Source organism: Ammospiza nelsoni, chromosome 3, assembly GCF_027579445.1.
Source record: "Ammospiza nelsoni isolate bAmmNel1 chromosome 3, bAmmNel1.pri, whole genome shotgun sequence".
Classification (NCBI taxonomy): Eukaryota; Metazoa; Chordata; class Aves; order Passeriformes; family Passerellidae; genus Ammospiza; species Ammospiza nelsoni.
This window is the reverse complement of record NC_080635.1, coordinates 93849317-93873628: the sequence shown is the minus strand read 5'-3', so window position 1 is coordinate 93873628 and position 24312 is coordinate 93849317. Positions and strand designations below refer to the sequence as shown.

Sequence of the window (24312 nt, the reverse complement as noted above, 5' to 3'; positions counted from 1 at the left end):
GCTACTTTTAAATTACTGTACGTCTCTATCAATCAAGCAATTTGTTCTGTACTGATAGCTCACTGAAGACACAATATCCTGTTAGAGTATGGCAACTCTACTCACCCTGTGACAGTGTATCTGATGAATGTATCTATGAAGAATTTATCTGTAAATCCCCTAAACTGTAGGCCCCTGAAAATCCCAGTTTGCTGCTCCTGTGTGCGTGGTTTTCAATCAGACATCGGCAAAAAAAAGCAAACACACGGCATGCAAAACAACTGTTACTAAATAATTTAGTCTGCCTTGTAACAGTCAAAGATGTGAGTATGGCATTCCTCAGATTAAGAGAAAACATTAGGAGTCTTTAGTTTTGCGGGCAAGGAGACCTTTTATTTTAATCCATTAAAAGAACCCAAAATAGTCAGCAGGTGGCCACATCTATCCATGTTTCATTAAAATCACATAAAACCTAAGTACAAAAGCACCACTGATTATTGCTCTAGAAAAACTGCATGAAAAATTCCAATACACACAGTAAAAACATCACCATATGCACAAGACATAATTTCTTAAAGCAAGTGTATGGAATGCTGATCCAATTTTACACATACCTTGCAATATTAAGTTGATATTTATATTACTTGGCAACAATGGGAATTTCTAAAAGCACTGTTATGAGAAGGGAAATGTTCATATACAGTTTAATATGTCAACTATCATAGTCCTAAAAAAATTAGCATTTACAAAATACTTGATAAAAATATCTTTTAAAAGTTGTCCAAGAGGTACATAAAATCAACCCAAAATTTTCATGGTATTTCATTCATTCTTGTCACCTACAGATTCAGTTTTCTGAGCCTGTGGAGAAAAAAAGAAAGAAATTAAATTACTATAGCGACATGCTATTCGGTACCTAAACACCCAAGCTATCCTTACTCCTTGGATTTCTTACTTGCACCAGCTCCAAACCTGTGTCCACAGGATATCTACACGAGCGGAACAGTTACAGTCACACACTTGTCTCAACTCATGGCTCCCAGCTTTTCAAAAGCAATACAAGCCTTACCTGTCAGCTTCCATGGTTCACACTGAAAAGCACCACACTACCACCTGTTCCTATCCACTGCACACATGCTGAATGCTCTACCGCACCCTTAACTTTCACTGTTTCAATCTGCCCTTTTACTGACAGTGTGCTGGGTGGGGCACCTCTGGATGTTGAAACACTAACAGTAGAGCGAGATGAGAATCTGCAATAACATTATGGGCAATAAAAAGAAACATTATGAACATGCTAACAATGTCTGAAAAGCTGAATAATTAAGAAACACTGATTCAATCAGCAGGAGGTATGTGTGGAAAGTACCTCTTCAGCTTTATTTTCACCATTTTCAGATGGTGTAGTACCTTCCTTTGCAGCTTCTTGCTTTTCATCCTTCTTCCCTTTAGCACCTTTGCTGGCCTTTGTTCCAGGTTCCTTCTGACAGAAGATTAAAAACATGGCCATAGACCTTGTATGAGTAGCCAGAACCCTGCATCTTTATCAAAACAACTTTCACATGAACTAAACAGCAAGTCTTGGCAAGTTTCATGCGCTGGACTGAAACAGAAAATCATCTAAAGGCTACCTGAAAGCTGTAAACCCACATAAGTTACATAGAGACTCAACATTTCTAGAAAATGGTGGTGCCTGCTTCTTTAGTTTTTCTGCAAATTTTTTCAGGGATACAAAACCCTGCCAGACTACTTTGGTTGGGCTGTCCTATGAGGTATATACAGCATATCTGTGTGAACAAATGCAATTACAGTATATTGAAAGCTTATTCAGCCAAACACAGACACCACACTGTTTGTGTAACTACAGCACTACACTTTCAATTAATATAAAATATTAAATTATATTTTAAAAATTAAGCTTTTTTGTTGGCTGTCCTTTTGTTACTCTGATAACATCTGTGATGGTCACTCCATGTCAACGAAAGAACCAGCCAACACACTAGGGAGGCAAACTGATAAAAGTCCATCTGCAGCAACAGAAAGCAAAGAATTTATCAAAAGGAATTATTTTGACAGCCACAATTTAATTTTGAGATTTGCTCTTAATTTCTATGTTGAAGGCTACTATTTTTCTATAAATCCTTTCTCTATGTACTTATTTCTGTTTGTGATCTAAAGGTTAGCAGAAACATAGGTTAAGCAGTTAAAGTCCAATGGGATAAAATTTAAATGGTATTGCATTTATTATTTTACATTAGTATTTAAAGTAGTTCTGATAAACACTAGATATCTTCCATGCAATCATTTGCTCCAAGTTCTCCAAGCAAATGGCAATAATAGTTGTGAACAGGGATATTAAGGTCTGCCTTCCTTCATTTACTACCCTTCCCCACTGATGCCCATACAGGAGTGGGACAGAGAGGAGACCAGTAATCCAGTAATCCCAGTTCCAGGGCAGCCTGAATTACTCCTTCCACCCCTCAGCTTCAATGTTACATAGCAGCTTAATTTGGAAGCTTACAGTTGATACAAACACAGTTAAAACTCTTCACCTACAAAAGAACAAACTAAGGAGTTGACTTAGCAAATTCATAGCATGCAAGCTTTTAACAATAAAAATTATCTGAAATCTGCACCATTTTTCATTGTTTACTAGCAAGTTCAGAGTATACACTTGCTGTTTTCTGTTGAGGAGACCAAGATTAATATACTCCTTAAAATGTGATCCAGTTAGGGTTTGGAAAAAAAGATAACTGTATTAAAAAGTTACTTACAGTAATATCATAAAGGATTTGAGTCACCCAAAATAAGCTTCAAATGTATCTCACACAACTTAGACTGGGTCCATGACACCAAGCTCATCCCACACACATGTGAAGCTACAGAAGCTGTCACATTCCCTTCTTTATTAATACTCTTTTTAAGAGGGGAGAGCAGGATAGACTCAGAAAGACTTACTGGTAATTTTATATGATAAATCAAACAGTGTTTAAAGTCAGAGTTTTACTTTACATGTGGACTTTGTATCCTGGCACTTGCCCAACTGACATGACAATAAAAGGACTTGAAAAATGGAAGTGTGAGGAGTGCTAGACGCAGCGTCCAGCATGGGAGCTTTTTTCCCCCAATAAAGCAATTGCTCTTATTCAACATTCCCCTTAGGCACAAATAAATCTACAGTTTCTGAAGTACATGATTTATATGCAAAAATCCTGAAAAGGTATTTCAAACACTAATAAGATTTTAATTTGACTGTAACTGGCCCAGAAAACCCAAACCATTCAATTTAAATATATTTAATTTCACCTTTAATTATAATTGTACATTCTCAGCAGCAGCCAGGCTTCAAGAACAGATAAGAGTTTCTCAGTACAAAATGAAGTATTGCACCTCTAGACAAGGAAACAGAATGATACAGAGTAATCTCAAATGCTTTTGTAGAAATTGCTAGGTCTCAGGAAGAGTTTACTCAACCAAGCCTGTACTTTTCAGGAAAGGTGTAGTAAAGGTAAAAATTCTTCTAAAACTAGCAATTCACTACAAACTAACATGGTCTGCATATCAAACAGGCAAGACATTTTCTTTGGGCCAGTAATGAGGCCAGGAAGGGGTGGAACAGAAAGAAAAGAATGATCTAATTTGCGTTTTTCATCCAGGGAGGGGGGGCAGGGAAGCCCATGCCTCAAAAAAAAATGCTGTGAATTGAACTGTTTGCAACATAAAGAACGAGTATACTTGCTTACTATTGGCTAAAACGATGGTAACTAAAAAGGAGTATTTACCTTTGTTGTTTTCCTTGGTTTGGGTTCAGGTTTTGGTGGAGCAGGTTTCTATAAAACATTTTTAGTTGCACAACATGTTAGACACATAACCAGAAGCCAGCCTCCTCCACACCCTGCTTCCCCCCCCATCCTACACCTTTCCTACTTCCTGCTCAATAGTATCCATCTAAAACAGCCTGAAAAACCTTACTGCACAAATGCACCTCATCTCTCAACACACCTGTTCACCTGTTTGCATTAACCCACTCATCTAGAACTGAAGGCAACTTGGGGGTCACTCTACGACTAAAACACTGAGATTAGTAGGAACTATTAAAAAATCCCCCATCAGCTAGATTCTAACAGAGAAGAGGAAATAAAACCAAGTACTAGCAGTGGCATCAAATGAAGTCCTTGAAACACAGCTCCTTCTCCTTTCCAGAGAAGTAGCTGTATTTCCACAACTAACATCAGCCTGCAAAATGAAATAAAGTCAATACTGCACCTAACAGACAGTTTTGCACTGAAGTGGGGAAATATATCTTTTGTCAGAACAATCTGAAAACCTGAAACCAAGAAAACAAAGATAACTTAATTGCTAGAGTTCCTAAATTTCCCTCACAAGAATAAAAATCGAATCAAGCAAAATGTAAAGAACTTGTTTGGTCTGAGAAACCATATGTGCTTAGAAAAGAATTCACCAGGAGGTACTACACATACTTACAGCTGACAGTCTTGCTGATCGTCTTGTGGGCTACAGGGACAAAAAAAAAAAAAAAAAAAAGAACATTTTTACAGGCTTACAGGAAAAACTATCCAAAGCAACATAGTATCAGTCATTCCATAGGACAGCATAAAATATGCATCTATAAAATTGTGTCTATTGCCAAACACAGTTCACATCTCATCACCTTGGACACTTAAAAGTTTAAAGGGACGGAGTGATGTGAAAGTTAGAAATAAAAGTTGTGCAGGAATTATACCATCTAAACTGATGCCTCCTTGGGACTAGCTAAAAACATAAGTCAGACAAAATTAAGGGAGTAAAAAGGTGTTATGTTTATTGATGGCCTTCAGGTACATTTCAGGGAGATAAAGCCCCCCCAGGGGCTATATCTAAATTTAATGGATGAAAGGTCAGGGGTTTTCATACTTTCATAGGTCTGGTCCATTTGCATATTGGGGGTCAATCTTCCAATTACAGCTTCAGGTAATGAAGTAATTTACTCCAAGTTTGCTCCTTCCCAACTCACTTTTGTTTACATCTCTCTGGGCCTGAGACAGTGAGGTGTCCTTGACTTCTAGCCCTAGAGAGGAATTGTTTTGTCTGACCAAAATGGGAAAGTAGTAGCTAACATCCTACATGGAGTTTAGGGTTATACACTAAAGAATTGCAGGATTACAAATGCATGGAAAGTATAAAAGCTAAAATTGTAAGGCATCAAAAGCTCCACACAGTTCAATACCTCACACACACACACTCCTTTTACAACTACTTCTGAGTCCCTTCCTGGTCTGTGAAAGGTTCACAAATCCAGTAAGCTTGACTACCTGTGCAAAGGACTGAACCTTTTTCATACACACTTAGCACAATGTTTTTAGAATCTAGCAGATGTTACTTGTAATAGTGGGCACAAATCCCATCTGATTAACAGCTGAATAAAGTTAACATCCTTCTCTAGAGGACATCAGAGTGCTAAAATTTCAAAACGTGAAACTAAGTCCTTCCACTTCCTCAGTTCTCCACACACTTGCTCAGAGAGTCCAGGTGCACAAAGACAGCTGCAGGATGAGAGAGGGAAATTATTTCTTCTGTTTAAACACAAATCTCAAAAGGAAAGACTTGAGCCAGAGATTCTGCTTCTCTCCAGCTTTCTTTATCACTTCAACATACTTTCCTTGTTAGATTTTATTTCATCCTGCTTTTTGTCATAAATTTATTACTGAAGTCTTAAAAATACTTGTTAGCTCATTCACAATATTTTTTATTACTTAAATCAGATTCACCCAGTTAGACAGCATGGTTAATAAACTGAGCTGAAGTCTGGTCTACTCATAAAACTAGAATTACACCTGTGGCCAAAATAAAGGGACAACTAAACTGCAACAAATATCCAACATAACTCAGCTTAAAAAGAGAATGAAAAATACTTCTAATTATATATTAAGCTCTTAAGTTGAGCTGAAAAAACATGGCTCGGCACATCCTGCAACAGGAAAAAGCCCTTGTTAATACCTAAAGAATGCTGTAATTTGTGTTCATTGGAGCCATTCAAGAATTCTTAGTGGAAAGCAGTAGAGAATTGTTCAAATCTGCATCCAGCAAAATAGAAGTAAAAAAAAAAAAAAAAATAGATATTTTCAGCTATGAAATATTTATGCATCATTAACAGCAAAAAGGTAAACTTCTCTTTTCTTGGCAATTTAACATATCAACCACTAAAGAAGCAGCCCACCATTATTTTACAACAGGATAAACAAAACATTTCAGTTGGTCAGGTAATCAAAGAACCCTTAACTCAAGGGATCATCTTTTACAAATCTGCTTTCTTAAGCAATTATTTCTATCCCTTTAACATTTAGGAACTGAAATGTTTTGCTAGCATCTACCTTTTAAAGCCTAATATGTTGAATTAGATAAGTTATAATTCTCTCCCCTACTTCCTGACTTTCTTATAACTTGTTTGCCACAAGAAAGCCAGCATAAACCATAAGGTCTTCAAAAATCCTTGACAGCTAAATAATTTTAATTGTCATTTGGAGTTTGTATGTATTTTTGTGTTATCTGATTATAAGAAAGGAACTAGAGCCAAGTCAGCAAAGGTCACATTTTCATGTGCTTTGGGAACCTCAGTCCCCTCCAAACAGCTGTACTAACCCAGAAATTAGCAGCTGACCCAGGAGTCTGTTTGACACTGGCCCACTAGCAAACATCTATGGAAAGGGTCTATGAAAAGGAGCAGACAGAACAACTCTGTACACACTCCCACTGCACCAGCTTCTGGCAATCTGAAGTTGCCAGCTCTCCAACCTGGATATCATAATCACATCATGTGTTTAAATAGTCCCCAAGGGTTATTTTCTAGACAAATCTCTTTAATAATATAGGACTCATTTACACTTTCAGTTTCCATAACATCCCATGTCAATGAGTTCCATAAGGGGATTATGCACCATGTGGAAAACAAAAAGCAAAATCTTCACCCTCTGCTGTCTCTCCTTGTAACTTCTTGCCTCTTACCTCCACTAGATTCCTCTTATTTACTGCTTTCATGAAGAGTAATTCCCTAACTGCCTTTCTTTGTGTTACTAATTATTTTACCACAACTCCATTATATAAAAGCTGAAGAATCCTAGAAAAACTGTGTTGTTTGGTTTTTAGTTTGGGCTACCTTTTTTTAAAAGCTGCTGTACATCCTCTATTTGTCCCTGTATTTTTATGTAATTTTACTGTACTTGGTATCCTTTTAATTCTATCATGGCCTCTATCAGGAGAGCTCCATTTAGTACTCCCTTATCTGAGAGCAAAAAAATTAATCTTGTGGTACACTGATGTTTACTCTCTCCTCTGGCATTTTCTCCTGTGTTCTAGTTGCTTTCTGTTTAGAACTACTGACATTTTCTAGTAACTATTCACTGTGATTTTACAATCTCTCCCCCGATTAACAGCTTTGTGACCACCACTGGGTCTTCCCCTCCCCATGTATTAATTTGCATTTCTCCATACTCAATTTCTTCTATTTTATTGCTCAGTTATTTGTCAATGACATAACAGACTTCTCAGCCTCTCTCACTTCTGACTACTCTGACAGCAAACTTTGTAAATTTTTAGTACCTTTTCTCCTAGAGATCATTAACAAATATATTCAGCAGCAAAAGCCCCCCCCCAAAAAAAAATCCAGTACTCCACTGATAATCTCCTCCTTTATGAAAATTAACTTTCACTCCTCCATTCTCTTCTCATAAGGTTACATGTTAGAAATTCTTATTAAGATCCTCAACACTAGCTAGTTTCTTTAAGATCCTGCTTGGGGAATCTTATGAAAAAGTGCTCTTTACATGGAAGTAAACTACAGCACATGCCATTTGTTTACTTGCTATTTTCCTGACCAAATATGCTCCAAGATTTACAAAGAGAGCAATTAAATATTGCCCCATTCTTCTCAAGGTCCTGGTTTAAGTTTGTCTGCCACAAAAGAAGGCAACCTAAGAAAACAAATTCTCGTAATTCTTTACCTGTTTTTAAAATTCACATTAAGGGCTATGACAAACAAACTAGCAAACTTTATTGTAGATACCAAGATATCACCAGCTATCTTCTCTAACAGAATGTACTGTGTCCTTTAAACAAATCCAGTCAAAGAAAACACACAAATGTGTCAGCTGCTCCAGTTTAGAGTCTAGTATCTTAATTCAAGACACTCTCCCATCAGTCACTTAAGCTAAGAATAGTTTTGAAGTAGACTGGTTGAAGTGTGTGCATTAACCTTCTGCCAACCCACTAGAGGCAGAGCAACAGTTCCAGGCAGTAACACACTACACAAAATCCACCAGAGTTTGTCCATGAAAGCCCTAAAACTTTCTCAAATTTATTTGGTGTACTAATAAGTTCTATAAATCCTCAGTACCCCAAGACAAAATCAAGCCAGATAGGGTACAAATGTGGTTTACTGTCTTTATTCCCACTGAAAACAGCTCACCAGAAGTGCCAGAGAAACGCATAGTCTTCTGATACACATGACTGCAAAACTCCAATTAAATAATTACATGCCAAAACAAATTAAATATATATACTTGCCTCTTGTTTAGTTACTTTTGCTGCATCCTTGCCTTCAGCACCCTCTGGGGACTGAAACAAAATATTAAATCAGTGGTTTTATTACAGACTTAAAAGCACAGACAACAGCAAAACAAAGATTATGGTGAAGACTGACTGCTCTTCCACTTGCAACAACCTAAAGCAGCCTGACACATCTGCATTTGTATGTGCAAGCAGCACTGTACTCAAACCAGACTCCTTACCAAAACTAGCTGAGGCCTGAGCACCATGTACATACACATCACACCACTCACCACCCCTCAGAGTCCCCACAGACCATGAACTAAAGCATCCACAGGCTCCAGTGGAAGCTCCATCTCATCAGCTGTTGGTAGCACAACAGTAGGAACTGGAAATCTGAGGTTTGCTCTGTAATGGCTTTTGATATCCCCAAGAAATTTAACACATTTTTTCCCAAACATGAATATAACTTGTTATGAGATGCAGTGAGATGAACAAAAAATACATAGCATTACTGAAGTGAATTATTTCTTTACCTTCTTTACTCCTTTTTCCTCCCACCCTCACTCAGCTGGAAGTTTTGAAAGTATCCTTACATCATATCTCACCTCCTCCATCAGGAGAGCATAAATCAGTAAAATACTGAGATATTGACAGGAAAACTTGGGACAAACATGCATCTTCTCAAGAACAAAGTATCAACTTGAACGCTGTAAAACTAATCTTGCATAGGTACTAGAGAAAGGTTGGTTAAATTAAAGAAGGCGGGGCAGGTGAAATCAAGCTTCTCTTTTGTTTACAACTCAAGATGTGTAACTTTATATTTTGCAAACATTTGTGTTTCTAGGCAGGAGCAAGCAATTGCTGGATAAAAAGTGAGCAGCAGCAGTTAGAGGAGAACTACAAGAATGGCATATTTCAAAAAGGCATTTTACAGGCAGCAGAGAAGGCAATTTGGTTGTTGTTTTGTTTTACAATCAGTAAGGAAGCAGGCTGGTTATCTTTTCCCTTTTCTTTCCATTTCAATCTTAATTCCAACTTCCTCACAGATTTTGCCACAAGATGTCTGGGAGTTAGAGAGCTGTGGTTTGGAGCACAGAAAATGACCGGCTCATTTGCAGCAGTTGACCAGTGCCTTCTCCTGGCACGGGGCTCTAACACACTTAGAGAAAGACATCCCCCCACCAGGAATAAAACGTGCCTTTGTTGCTGTGCACTCTCCCGACAGAAAAGAAGCATGCCACAAGAGCAGCTGCTGCTGCAAAAAAGCCGAGGACTGATCATGTAAGTAGCTTGAAAACAGCAGGAAGTTAAGCAGCATCGCGCAGCGTAGAGCAACTCAGAATAGCAACAGGCAGGCATCCAAAATGGAGCCTGACTGCTCCCTATGCAACTGCAGCCTCACCAGTCACCTGCACGATCGTTTCAGGCTTGCATATCTAAAAGTCTTTCAGTTTGGTTACCAAGGAGTTACTACAGCTTGATGTTGTGACACTGGGAGCATCAGAAGTGAGAAAGAAGACAAAACCAAGCTATTCCATTATTCCTGTCAGAAACAAAGTCTTGCGTTCTACAACTTTGCTTTTTGACTCACAATACAGGATATGCTGTGGGTAGAGCTTGTCTGTTGTCCATGATGCTATGAAACATCATAAGATGTTTCTCCCATTTGAATTTTCCTAATTCTAACAAACTTGTGCTGCACCCTTTCCCCAAGAGAGAACTCAAATAGCATCCTTCCTGTCCTGGGCAGAACCTACTTATATGGAAGTTCTCTGAGATTTTATAATCTTTTCCTAGCAATGGTCAAGAGACTTCAGATTTTCAGGGGTAAGGACAGAAAGATGGTATAATCCATTTCCTTTGGAAGCCAAGCCAAAAAACTCTTCATAAGCTAAACGAAGTTGACTGACACTCCACAATCAGGCTGGTTGACCCTGCTTCACTTTTAGGAACCATAGAGCTTTGAGAGAGGGCTAAATTATCCCAAGATGGCACTGACACATGTCAAGAGCCTTGCAGGAATTGCTCAAGGGCTAACTCTCCATCTGCAACACTGCACAGTAAACACATAGCAATTTACCCCATTCTCTTTAACACTTAAAAAAGACGATTCTCCCATATTTCTGTCAGACAGGGCACTCTGACTTTAGATGCCAATACTACTGCTAGAAAACAGATCAAAAAAACTGCTCATGAGGCTAACTACAGGGGGGAAAAATCATATTAAAATACTCTTAATGCAACCACAACCTCTGTATACTAACTACTGTGATATATTGCATAACATACTTCAATTAAGTCAGATAATTAATGAGCCCAGCATTGGGCTCTCGCAGCCATCCCAAGTTAGAAAATCCACCAGCAATTCTGAAGGCCACATAACTTTTCTCCATGGAGAATAATAGTAATTTCAGAGGTGTGAACAAGCAGCAAGGGGTTCTGACATGCTCTCATTTCCATTTCCTGCTCCCTCCTCTCTGCAATCTCTGCAAGTCCAGGCCTTTGGTGGCTGGGCTCATCCTCCCAGCCCTGGCTCCCCACTACGCTGGCAGAGCTGTGTGGGAGGCCATGTCATGGGTAAGGTAATTGATCCAGCTGAAAAAAGCCTGCTGCTTTAACAAATGCATAAATATTATAATATATAGACAAATCATAAATATATAGTCTTCCCTGCTCCAGCAGAATCATTTTAGTGCACAGCTGCACAAACAATTGAGCCAGTACAACAGACAAGAATGCAGTGGCACGGGGCAGCTGCAGGCAGCCTGGGACTCCATCTATTCTGTGTATTGCAGCTGATAGACACACCAAAAAAACATACATGTCAGATATAGCTACAATGTACTTGTTAAAAGAGGAACAGAAACTTATTTTCCCCCCCTCTATGAGTTCTGATGAGTCCCAGCTGATGTGGTTCTTCATACCAGTTTTTGCAATACTTTCTCCTCTCCCCAGGGAAAAGAGAGATTTGTACACAAATGGATTTGAGCCAAGCATAGTTCCCAAAGAACTTGGCATGCCACAAGCAGAGTCTGTCTGCACTCCTATCTGGAGTCATACGACATTTATGTAGATACCACCAAAACCTTTTTTCCTTAACTCTTCCACAAGAGCCCTTCCCCCATTTTTTGTCCTAGTGACAAACTACTGAAGAACCTCTGGTTTCAAAGCAACAAAATGTACTAAGTAACCCCTCCCCTTGGCACATTTTTCCTCATGACCTAATGCAATGGCTCACCATATTTCACATGACACCCCAGCCACATTAAAATGCACCCTGGATACTGTGTTGTACATCCTAAACCAGTCAGGAGCAGGAATACCCACACTGCAAGTTTTGTGCTGCAAAATCCAAGACCAATACGAGCCCTGAACCACTTGACAAGGGCAGCACTCCAGCCTCAGTAATTCTCCAGCTGTACTCCATCATATATCTGTATTACATTTATAAAGCAGTCCCTATAGGCCTGCTGTCTGGGATACTGTATAGATGCCTATAAGAGACAAAACATAAAAAAAGCAAGTAAGGACACAGACAACGGTGATTTTTTTTTTCCTCATGGAGGTACACACAAGGAAAGAAGATGACTGGCCATCTCTAAATATCTAAATATGCTTTTGACATTTGAACTACAAGCAAGTTTTAGGTTCAGATGACCACACATTGTGTCACATCTCCATTAGCACTAAATATTGGCAATAAGATTGCAACCTGAGCTGCAGCTAAGCTTTGCAAGATCTGTCACAGCTGCATAACTCTCAAACCTTAAGACTGTCTATTAGCAATTGGCTTTTATTTTTCCACTTGCTTTTACCCCAGCTATTTTTAAGAGCAATCTAGAAAATTATTTTGAGTGGATTGGAAAAAACAAAGGAATATTAATAGATGGTAGAAAATGCTAAAATGCCCCTGAAGGAATATTAATATTGAGTTTATTTGTATACACAGCTCTTTCACCAGCTGTGAAGTATACATAATAAGAACCAGTGTTTCCACACACCAAAGCAATACTGCAGTATCTGCAATGCCAACATCATTACAGAACTGTTAGGTTGAAAAGAGAAAACTAGACAACTGTTTTAATTAAACACTTAATAGAAAACACAGGTCAATTTCCTGTTTTTACTGTTCTTGAGGCAAAGCTACTTGGTACAGATGCACCACAAAACATACAGCTTCATTTTTTTAAACCAAAACCCTGAAATACAAGCAGTATATAATGAGAGTAATCCAAAGCAGTGAAGCCGATGATGTCTTTTGAGCGATCCAAAGATATGCATTTGAAATTGCAATGTCCAGCTTCTGGATGAATATTTTGTTTGCACTATTATGAATGGATTTATTATAAAGAAGTGCATTAAAAAGTCTGAAAAATGAGAATACAAGTAGGTGAGATGTAACAGTCAGTAGAAGGTCGGTATAAAATTAAATAGATGGTTCATTCTCTGAAGGATTTTATTACAAGCCGAAACTCAACACCCTGGCTCTGATGGGAGAGAAATTAGTCCTTTCATACCCCCATGAAAACAAAACAAACAAAAAAAGCAGATGCAAATTTCATTCTAACTATCATATTAAGAAGTTAGAAAGACAGAAAGCCTTAACTGTGCTAGCACATGAGCATTCTGAATAGCACTTTTCCCCTTCTTTGCAAGCTGTTTGGTTCAGCCACATCTTGATACACTGCCTGCAAGGGGATTTGCCCATAGATTTCCTGGCTCACTCTTGCAGCTGCAATTTCCATGATGTAATGCTTTGGGTCATTCCTCCTACAATTTTTTTTCACCAACCAAAATAAGGTGAAAGCTTGGAAAAGGAGAAAAAAAAAAAAAAAAAGCACATTGCAAGAGGAGCAGATGTATCAAGTCTGAAGTCTTTTTCAGGGTTTATTGCACTCTTTCCCTAAAATTTTTTCTACCCCTCATTTGTTTTTAACTATTAGACTAAATTCAATGCCATGAATGGTTTCCCCATACATGCTATATCTTCTTGTTATTTCTCCTCAGAGCAGCTCTGAATTTTTAGCTAGTTCATAAATGTAATTAAAACGCTATTTCTTTATTGGTTTAGATTAATGAAGACTACATGCTGACTAATTTAACACCAACCAACTCCTGCAATACTCTCCTAACCATTGTTTCCTCATTTAGCTCCTCCAGCATCTTATCATTAACCTTTGTTTACAACTAGTTCTTTGATCTGTTTTCAGTGGATAGAACAGTGCTCACTGCCAAGCCAATGTGAATTAGCTTTGCAAGTAAAATTAATTCCCCCTAATAAATGCTTTAAGAAATCAGGTAGTCTTCACACGACACAGCTTCATTTCTTTTTCCTAGCAAAAGTCTGATCCTGGATGAGGAAAAAACTATGCATGCTGCTACTCAAAAAAAAAAAAAAAATCTGCCAGAACCACAAGGGAAGTACAGCATAAAACTGTTTAGTGACAGGTTGGATTTTTTAAATACTTATCCAAAATTTTATCTATCTTGCTCTCTTCCAAGAAATGAGGTTGGGTTTTCTTGTATAGCCATGTAAATAAGTCTTTCATAAAAGTCCTCAAAACGAACAAAACCAACTACACAAAACCCCATGCTGTTTAAGTATTTATTATTTAAGTATATAATATTTTAATATTTTTGTTAATAATTATTACAATATTATAAAATGTTATTTTTAGAATTTAAATCCCTCCATCTTACATCTATTAAGAGAAGAATACCTAATTTTCTAATTCTTTGGGGGAGAATGTCAAGATCATAAAGCTCCAAAAAGATGAATGGTACTTAAAGGTTTAAATTTGAAGACAAGCGTTAATATCCCTTGTATTAATATGCTAATTACATGTTAACTGGCAAAAATCAGGGGAAACACTTCCTGATCAAGGTTTCCACTCCTGCTTAAAGATTCAACCCAAGCAGAGTGACTTGTTGACATGCAATGCATTTTCACAGAATATACAAGAAAATAAGAATACAAAAAGCCTGGCCATAAATAAAATCAGTAGGTGCAGAAAATGCCTTTTATTAAATTCCTTCATTCTTAATTCTTAAGACAGGTGATTTCTGTGAGCTTTATGCACTTCCAGGCAAGACAGCAAATCAAATTAGAACTGGGGTATTTCCAGATAACTAAAAGCAGACAGAATAAGTGCTTTTCCAGAAGAGGAAATTCCTGCATTGTAGATTGAGGTTCTTCTATTCCCACTGCAAAGAGGGTCAAAGACTGACAAATATAATTGAAAACGCATTGCATTTTTGCAAAATTCATTTTGAAAACACATTGCATATTTGATAGGACATTTTTAAAAATCTCACAACTGGTTTATTTTTCCTTCCAAGTTCCTCTTCCCTCGAGTCAGTTTTTGAACATGACATCTACCTATGGCAAAGTGAAAAAGTAAGAAGAGTTTTTAGAGTCTCAGACTTAAAAAAAATATATGGCATTGTAATATAAAATTAGCCACACAGTTCACTTTTCAGACAGTGAAGTAATCAGCTGCATTTTGAAAAATACAGATCAGCCATGGGAGCAGAGAGCACCAAGCATTTGAAATTGCTCAGCTACCCCTGAACACCAGATGTGAAAATTCAGCTAGGTAGTGAGTAGATTCTTGTCTCTATATTTGCTTAACCATTTTACTGCCACCATAAAATAAAAAGGCAGATTAAAAAAAAAATGATGGATGAAATCCAGTCCCTAATATTACTTCTCTAACTTTCAAAGCTGATGACAGTTCTGCAAGTGAGATGAAGCTGCTGAACTCATCCAAGTCTACATATAGAGGCAATTTCTTAAACCTTCAAGATTATGTTCCAAAATCTGTATTTAAATAGAACTGATCAGATTTGCAAAGTAAAACTAGCACACAGTACTTCTGGAAAAAAAATTATCTAAAAATAGAAATTACATTTAGATAATTACTTTCAATAACAACTGTTTCCTTAAAATAGCCACCTCTGACAAACAAAAATACTGTGAAGGACTGAAAAGAGGTGTTTAAGTCCTCTTCTACCAGAGGACATTACAGTGACAAAAACAACAATAATCTAGAAAAAGGACCTTTTTTGTTGTTGCTTCAGCTAACTGGTACTACAGAACACCAAACCTCTGAGATGATGATAGCAGGTACCAAAACCACAACTAGTACAAAGCCTTAGATACACCCATCTCTCACATCCCAGTAATAATTACAGCTGTGATTAAAAGCAACATTGCTTTACTACAACAGCCAGAATGAAGAGCTCCACAGGCAACCAAAATGCAGCTTCAAGAGAAGAATAAATGAAAAAGTCTCCAAGTGGGCACAGGTGGGATAAGGAAGAAATGATGCAGAAGAGATAAAGGATGGTTTCCTTCTACAAACAGACCACTGACACATCTCAACTCTGCTTGAGAGGAGCAAGACACAGCAGAGGTAAAAATGTCCTTAGATCTTCATTTGCAGTAATGGAAGCTACAATTAATTCAGGTAGCATTAGGTCAATGGAGAAAGCTTTGTGAGATGAGCAAACATACCAACAGCCCCAACAAAGCTGGTAGTGATGGGAACATACACAATTCTTTTCTGCAGACAGATTCCAATGTTCTTAGGGAACACGGCATTTTTCATTTGCAGCTTTCACTGTTACCAAGAACACCCACTCTTTACTACTGGAAGTATCTCCAAAATCTGGTAACTTCCAATGGGGTAAAAACCCACAAAATAAAAACCAAGCCTGATGCCTCCTCCCTCTGGTGCTGCAAGCATACAATTTGAGCACTGAGTTGCTCTGATTATTCTAATGAATTAAAGAATACTCCTCTAGAAACTCAGAGTTAGGGACAATCAAATCAAAGATGAATGCCTGGCTGCTGCTAAGAATTCGGCCCTTCCCCACCTAATCATTCCTGCCAACTCCAGCTTAACTCTTTGTGTCATGGCATGGGAAACCAGATCAGCAGTCAGGTCTGCCCAAAAACTACCTCAAACAAATATGATATCCCACAGGTTAAATCAGAATAAGGACAGGAATGGGCATCTGGATTTTCTGCTTCTGGCCTGTATATATCAGCTTGAAGTATCTGTTGAACTGCTGTTGAAGCTGTGAAGTCCCACACTGCCAATTTTGCTGACAATAAAACTGGTATAAGACCATACCTCTTTCCTGCAAGCAGCCAGCTGCTCATTGCCAGCCTACTGCTTTCTAGCAGGTCACCACACATTCATTGTGCCACTGTGCACCATCTCTAACTTGGATCAGTTCAATGACCCAGAATTAAAAAAAAAATCCAAATAATGCTCCAACCTTAAGGCAGACAAGCCTTAAGAGTCATGGCCTGAAAGGTCATTCCAGCATATTGAATCCATTTTGGCTACTGGATCATGGGATAAATCACAGTGCTAGATTAGTGCAGGTAAAGAATGGGAAGTAGATGGCGGCCATGATGATACCAAGTGCTAACTTCCAAGAAAAATCTCTCAATTTGGTTTACTTACATCTAGGCAAAAGACAATGTCACAATCCTGTCAAGCAAAATTCAACTTCATAGACCTTCTCTAAAGGAATGATACATGCTGGAACACACCATTCCCATACACTCTACTGTTTCGGTATAAAACAGCAGAGAAAGTGAAGTTTTCCAAGCAGCACAGAAGAAAAGCAACCTTAAACTAAATAATGCATAGGTATAGTCTACTTACATATATAATTACATTCCATTTACACACAGGGCTTTTTATTTTTTACACTTAACAATACTGATACTCCAGCACACAAAAGAACACTGCCCATATCTGAGTGTTGAACTATCATGTACAGAAAGATTATATGCACCTAGTCAATTTTGAAGTTGATGACTTACAAAGATTGTACTACTATGCTTTATGTGCCCAAGAAGCATGGGAAATATTTTTAATTGACAATTCAGTGAAAACCTTGGAATTTTTAGGTTGTCCATTAAGTCCAATGGTATTTTAGTGTAGTCTGAGAAGAAAATTTATATACACTGCTATCAATTGCTAATAAATGAGTCAGATCTTTACAGACTGGTATAAAATTATCAGAAATGTTTTAGATCATTAAATCCTTGGTCAATGACCTTCTAATGTCCATAACTGAATAACAACAACAACAACAATAATAATAATAGCAAAGATTACATAATAAGCTCTAAGTTAAAAAGTCTCTAATATAAAACATCAAAAAATATTTGCTGCATGTATTTAATAGTCCTGTAAACTTCATTTACTGCAATGTGCCATAGCAGCACTGCTCAAGCATGTTTTTTCTTCAGTGCCACTGAACACTGCTACATTGCTTTGTATCCAAGCATTTCACAAGCAGATAAAAGTTTTTGATCTTTTCTGCTTAGTTTTTCTATGAAAGATGTAGATCCTTTGAGTCAGTATGGTCAACTGACTTTGTCTGCCTTCTTGAAGCAGGCCAACTAGGCAGTTTTCAATTGCTTTTAAACACCTCAAGGTTTAAAATTCTGCAATAGTTACAAATCCAGTAAAATTTCTAAAATTGTTAGTGGCAAAACATCCATCTCCCTTCTACTACAAGGCTCCTGCAATCTTTAAGATGCTCTGACACATCTGTTTTGCTTGTCTTGCTTGAATTTAAAGTGCATCTCTGCATAGCAATCATTTTACCTGTCCCTGCAAGGCATGCTGAAGGTGGAAGTCCACCTGAGGACTCTGCTGACACATTAGACAGAAATTTGTCAAAGTCAGGGCATGTCAGTGACAGATGCAAAGAAGGGCATCTTCTGTTGCTGCTTAGCCTGTTTTCCAGTAGTTACTGAATGGTCCAGGAGTGACCCACCAGAAAATGTGGAAGGAGAAACTACCTTTTTCAGAGTTCTGACTTTTGCTTTTAATTCTCATGGACTGGGAGAAAGAAGGAAGCAGTCAGCACGAAGGCAGAGTGAATCCAAGTTAAAATCTGGAGAAAGAAGTGGACAGAATAGGAGTGGGGAGAGGGCAGCAGCCAACACATCTGGATCTGGTACTGACTCCCTTTTCCTTTTTATTCTATAATCACCTACAGACTGTGAAATGAAATCCAGAACCTCCCCCATTTCTATGTCTCACAGAGACTCCCTTGTGTTCTAGGATAAACTAAAGAGCAGCTTGGCTACAGAGAAAGAGCTTCCAGCCCCGGTGTTGAAACAATTTATTGGGAAGATGCAGGTTCCCACAACATCACTGGAGCTCCTTTCCAGTCAAACAGCTTCAAAATGAAGAGACCCTTTGAAAAAAATCCACTATGTTACATATAGTGTATCACATTGATGCAGACTGAATCACAGCTGAAGTATCAGGACATGGAAAGGGATGTGAAATGGAGCTGCTCACAACTTGAGTATACTTCACACTGCTGCACCATGAGCACAAACTCAACTGCTAATATGCTTTGCACAAACCTAGACTTCATTCCACATACCAAAGAGCAACAGCAAGATCATTCAGAGATAAAGCAAAAAAGAGCTGTCACCAGCAGGACCTCAACTTCATTACTTAATTGTCTGATCACATACAAGCTCCTTCAACAAAATTTTAGAGAACTGGTTACTATTGCAAGTTCCCCAGTTTCTATGTACACAGCACAAAGCAAGAAGACAAATTTGGCAAAGTAACAACAAATGTGCCACTCAAAAGTGCAGGAGGTGCTTATTAGTGGGAATAAAATGCCAGGACAGACATCTTAACCTGAGAATTCAAGATAAAGGGACCATTCCAACAACTAAGCAATTTATTTCTGTGCCTCATTTCCCCTATTGGTGGATAAATATGGTTGATACTCTCTTTGAATATTCATGATATTTCAGAAATAAAATCTTAAAACACATAGAAGAATTTCACAAAGAGAACTCAGTTTAGGTCCAGACAAAGAAGCATAAGAGGAATTCAGCAGCTCTGGGTTAGTACCTGTAAGAACATGCATTTAACCCCAAAGGTGAGAAAATACATTGATTAGATACCTGGCTGGCAAAATAATCAGTAAGGGTCTCACAAAAAAATCACACGATCATGTAACTAAATGCACTACGATAAGACAACAATGTGGTCCCCTCTGACTTCTGCTAAAGAAGCTGCATTACAAGCAAAATACCCAGCAGGCTTGTTTTTCAGCAGTAAATATAACCAAGTACCTCTGACTTCAAAAAAAGTGAATTTGCATAGTGGAACAGGAACCTGTCCCAGATGGTCTCTACTGCATCTTCACAGCATCAACTGTACTGCAGAAACTGCATTCCTGACTACAAGGAGCCAACAAATAACCAACTGAAATGGCCAATTACATCAAAATATTTTTGTTTTATTTGAAAAAATAACAATATTCAAAGATGGCAAATGATAAAAAAAAGAGATGACTTAGGTTGCACTTAGTCCTCATATCTGATCCAACTCCAAGTGCTTTCAAAACAACAAGTGAGATGTAGGTGGTACTGCATAGATTCAGATATTCAGATTAAAGAGCAAGTTGGGTCATTTTGGAGTGCAATCCCCACTAAATGACAGGCTCCCCATCCAATACTGGACAAGTCATCACCTGACCTATTAATGTCCCTTAGACATGATGCACATTCAGGAGAAGTGTCATTCATCTTGATGTCTGCTTATGCACTTGTAAGTGACCATACCACGATTCTCCTTGTCATCAGGTACAGAATGGCTCTTCATCCTTTTATGGATAACACTGAGATATGTTTATTTGGGCTGTTTCAAGGTCAAGGAGTTTGTCAATATGACCCAAGAGCTAATTCCACAAAGACAAGTGAAGAGCAAAACACCCCAAGCCATTTCAAGGCGTTCTTTCTAGCAATACCACAACAAGCATTCTGGTTTATCCCACACTGGCATGCCATTCTTCTTAAGAGAGGCCACGTTCACACCACAACATGTTATTACAGCAGATGAAGGGTACAGAAATCTGACAGGAGCAGTCCAGAGTTCAACCCCTTTTTGCTTTAGCACAGTATTTAACACCATCTCAACACAGAACATGTTCTTTCTTTTCTCTGTGACCCTCAAGCAATGAGTAATGATACCCTGATATGCTATGCCACAGCCCTCTAGAGAAGGGGAGACAGCTTACACTTTTTTGTTCATAATATTCATAATGAACATAGGGCCAGGGACTTAGCAAGTGACTTGAGTTTACACAGAGATGAGAAACATCAGAGATGAAAAGAAAAGCAAACAAAAAAGAACCAGCCAGCTTAGATAACTAAATACACAAAAATAGATACAGGTGGATTTAAGCCCTTTCTGCAATATTATTTATTTACCTACCCTTGTAACAGTGAAAATTTCTCATTTTGACTTTTGATGTTTATTTCCTTACAAAATTTTCCCGTTAGAAGCCTTAGAAATTTTAAGAGAAGAACTGACTACTAGTTGTATGTGATGGTTTTGTCTCCATGTCAAAATTGGCTGGTGTAATTATTCAGTTACTGCTGCATCACCAACTTCTCACTCTGTGGATGTTATTCTGGAATAAAACTGACTATTGTAAAATACTACGATTACACTTTTCTTAAAAAGCAAAGCCATTAATCACACACTTTCCCTGGAACCAGTGCTTCCCAAAACCTACACTTTGTACATAATCTTTAAATGCAAACCTTTACCAATACAATGCTAACTAAAATAAAACTTACTATGCTGTCAAAACTCGTCTCCATTGCTCTCATCCCATATACAATCTTTTTATTACTTATTTTAAATAATCTTCTAGAAATGAGAGATTTTCTTATGGATTTACTACTGTAAGGTAGTTTCCCTTAATAAACATTTCACAACAGACCACAAAAACCTACAGGAGTATCTTTAACTCTACCCACACTTAGGACAGCGTGAAACATCTGTAGTGTAAGAATGCAGAAGAGCAAAGTAAACAAGGTAGGAAGTTCACAAGGTTTCAAAAGTTGGGGATGTGGTTCCTATGGACACAAGATAATTTTCTAGTTTCTCCTGGCGACAAGCAAGAGCACTAAAAGCACAGAAGCACGTGAGGGTGCAATGACAGAAGAGCAAGTGGAAAAAAGGCCCATCATACACTGACTTCAAGCCCAGTTATTTCAACCAACCCCACAGTTGTATCCATTTTCAGAACCAGAATGAGGCTCTCAACTACGAATTAAATAATTCAGTAGCATACTTGACAATTTGACATTTTGATACCTCCCATAAGGAATAAGCAAAGGACAAGCAAACACCAAGTTACCTGGAAGGCATCATCTACCTCTAACTTTATTAAAACAGATTTCAGCCCATGCCCAGAAACGGTGTATTAGGAGGTCACAGGTGACATTTGGGAAAAACACAAATTGCCTTGCTTCGGTTGACCTAGTTAAAATTAAAGGACTGCAGCTATAATTTTTTTGTCATTGCACGTATTAGTGTCAAGTCTCCCGTTACATTCTGTTAGCGCCCAGGAAGGCAGGCGGCAAGTTCTCGACGAGGATCTCGGCAGCAGGGCCTCCCTCCCTGTGCCGCCCACCCCCGGGGCCCTCCAGGGGCGGAGGGCGCCGGCCGCCACCCTCCGGGCTCAGCCGCCTTCTGCCAGCGCCGAGCGCTCCCGGCGGCCGCGCAGCCCCGGCTCCGCTCCCAGCGGGCACGGCAGGCACGGAGAAATCCCCACAGCACCGAGCCCGGCCGCTCGAGGGCCGCCCAAGTTTCTCTGTCTGGGGGAAGGCGGTCTCACGGCCGGCTCCCTCCCGAGGAGCAGGCTGCCCGCCCCGAGGTGCTGGGAGAGCCGGACTCGGCCGGCGGCGGCGGCGGCCGCGGGGCCCCCTCAGCCCCTCACGGCTCCCCCGGCGCGGCGGGGGCCGCGGGCGCTCCCTCGGCAGGCGCCGCCCCCCGCCCCCAGGGGCCCTGCCCGGATGGGCGCCGGAGTTGGTACATACGGGTCTGCCGCGGGAGGCGAGGAGAAGGGTGTAGTTTGTTTTAAACATGGCTTGCCTCTCCCCTCCTCCCTTTTACTCGGAGCCATCGCTCCGGCGCTGCGGGAAGCCGCGGCGGCGGGATCCGGCAGCCCCGGGTGGGGGCTGCCTCCTCCCCGCCGCGGCGCCGGAGTTTGCGAGCAGGAAACTCCTCCCGCGGGGGCCAGGGGCGAAGCCGCAGCTGCTGCAGCGCTTCTCCCCGGCGGCGGAGGGGGAGGAGGAGGAGGAAGGTGGGGGCTGGAGTTGTGATAGCGACTTCACCCCCCGGGGAGCGGGGCGACATCGCCCCGCGCGGCACCGGGAAAGTAAACAGGCGGCGGGGAGCGGCGGGGTGGGGTGCGAGGGGGCTTGCAACAGGCAGCAAAATGCCCGGGCTCGGCAGCCATCCGCGAAGCCCAGCACGGAGCGGCGGCGGGAGAGCGGCAGAAGAGCGGCGGGCGGCCCCGGCCCCTGAGGCGCGTTCCACCCGCCGGCCGCCGCTCGGCCCCCCGACCCCACCCGGGGAGGCAGGACCCGCCGCACACCCGGGGCGCCTCACCTTTCTCTTCGGCATAATGTCCCTGCTCCGGGCCGCCAAAGTAAAGCGACCGAAAGAAGCTCCGGCAGAAGCGCGGGATCCGCCCGGCGGTGGCGGCGGCAGCGGCGGCGACACCGGCGTGGCTGGTGCCCGCAGCTGTGCCCGCGCCCGGTGCCCGCCGCGCCGCCCCGCCGCCCCCGGCGCCCCGGCAGCCCCCGCCGCCAGCGCCCGCCTCGCCGACGGGGCGGGCGGAGCGGCGCGGCCGCGGCTCCCGATTGGCTCCCCCGGCGGCGCCGCGCCCCCCGCCCCGGCGGCAGCGGCTAATCGCGGGCCCGGGATGCTCCATCAGCCGTCGGGAAGGCGAACCGGGCGGAGGTCTGGGCGCGTCGGGCAAGTTGCGTGCGGTGAGTCCGGGGAACAGCATCCGCTCGTAAACCTCTGCAGTGGTCCTTGCACAGGTGCATTATTTCAGCCTGCCTAAATTTAGCTTCATTTTCTCCTCTCGCTAGGTTCCGGTTTCCCCTCCTCGACTGAAATCAGCCGCAGTCTTTCTCCATCACTACTGTTCTGCCTTTTTCAACCCGGGGGTTTGTTTTGCCGTGTACATCCATTCGTGCTCCAGATGCAAGCATGCTGTTGTATCAGGTCTCTTCATTACATTCCTCAGCTAAATTACTAGTAAGACAAACCAGTGCCACTGAGAAAAACACTCCGTTACAAGGTGGGATAATCAATTCTTATTCTGAAGTTCAAATGCCACCTACCTTTTTTTTCTTTTAGTTTTAATGAGAAAAAGAAAAGTGATGAACTTGTTCACATCTTGAAACTAAGAGATCCCTCTCCCTACCTGCAGAAGAAGCAGACCGAAACCTGAAGATTTTCCAAGGGGTTGGCCACCTGCCTTTTAACCAAGAGCTGTGGTTAGGATGTACGTGGAGCATCATGCAGCAGTCGTAGACCTAATTTTCCCTCTTTACCCGGGGGCATTTGAAATCATACTTCTTGTTCTCCCACAACATTATTTTGACAACAAACTGCAGTATCTCTGGAGCAGGAGAGGTTAGATCCTACTGTTGATATGGCTTCAAGAGCTTTGTTGAGCTTAAACAATTTGTACTAATTAAATAATTTGTATTAATAATTCACTGAGGCTGTAACTCAGCTGGGTTTGCTCCCAGTTAATGTGTAAACCACCAAATTAGGGAGTCACACCCACTTGTTTACATGCTATTCGTGTATATTTAAATAGTTTGTACAAAGTGGTATAGTTCCACACAGAAAGACTGGAAATATGGCCTTTAACAGGTGATGCCTGTGTTGATCAGAAATTCGGGCCCAC

At 40.5% G+C, this 24312-nt stretch overlaps 1 protein-coding gene across 1 annotated transcript; it reads right to left on the bottom strand.

Annotated features, from left to right (window-relative positions):
• Positions 1-345: 345 nt before the first annotated feature.
• Positions 346-23186, bottom strand: HMGN3 (high mobility group nucleosomal binding domain 3). The gene is made up of 6 exons (XM_059469103.1): positions 22995-23186; positions 8539-8589; positions 4465-4494; positions 3762-3809; positions 1349-1462; positions 346-840 (listed from the first exon to the last, which is right to left on the bottom strand). The coding sequence occupies exons 1-6, from the start codon at positions 23007-23009 to the stop codon at positions 802-804; spliced, it is 297 nt and encodes a 98-aa protein (XP_059325086.1). The 5' UTR covers positions 23010-23186; the 3' UTR covers positions 346-801.
• Between the last annotated feature and the right edge of the window lie 1126 nt (positions 23187-24312).

What these genes read in the sequence shown, in the direction of transcription:
- HMGN3 (XM_059469103.1), bottom strand. An exon ending in GATCAGCAAGACTGTCAGCT is followed by an intron (nt 3,810 to 4,464) that starts GTAAGTATGTGT and finishes AATGTTTTATAG; the next exon opens with AAACCTGCTCCACCAAAACC. An exon ending in GTGAAAATAAAGCTGAAGAG is followed by an intron (nt 841 to 1,348) that starts GTACTTTCCACA and finishes TTTTCTCCACAG; the next exon opens with GCTCAGAAAACTGAATCTGT.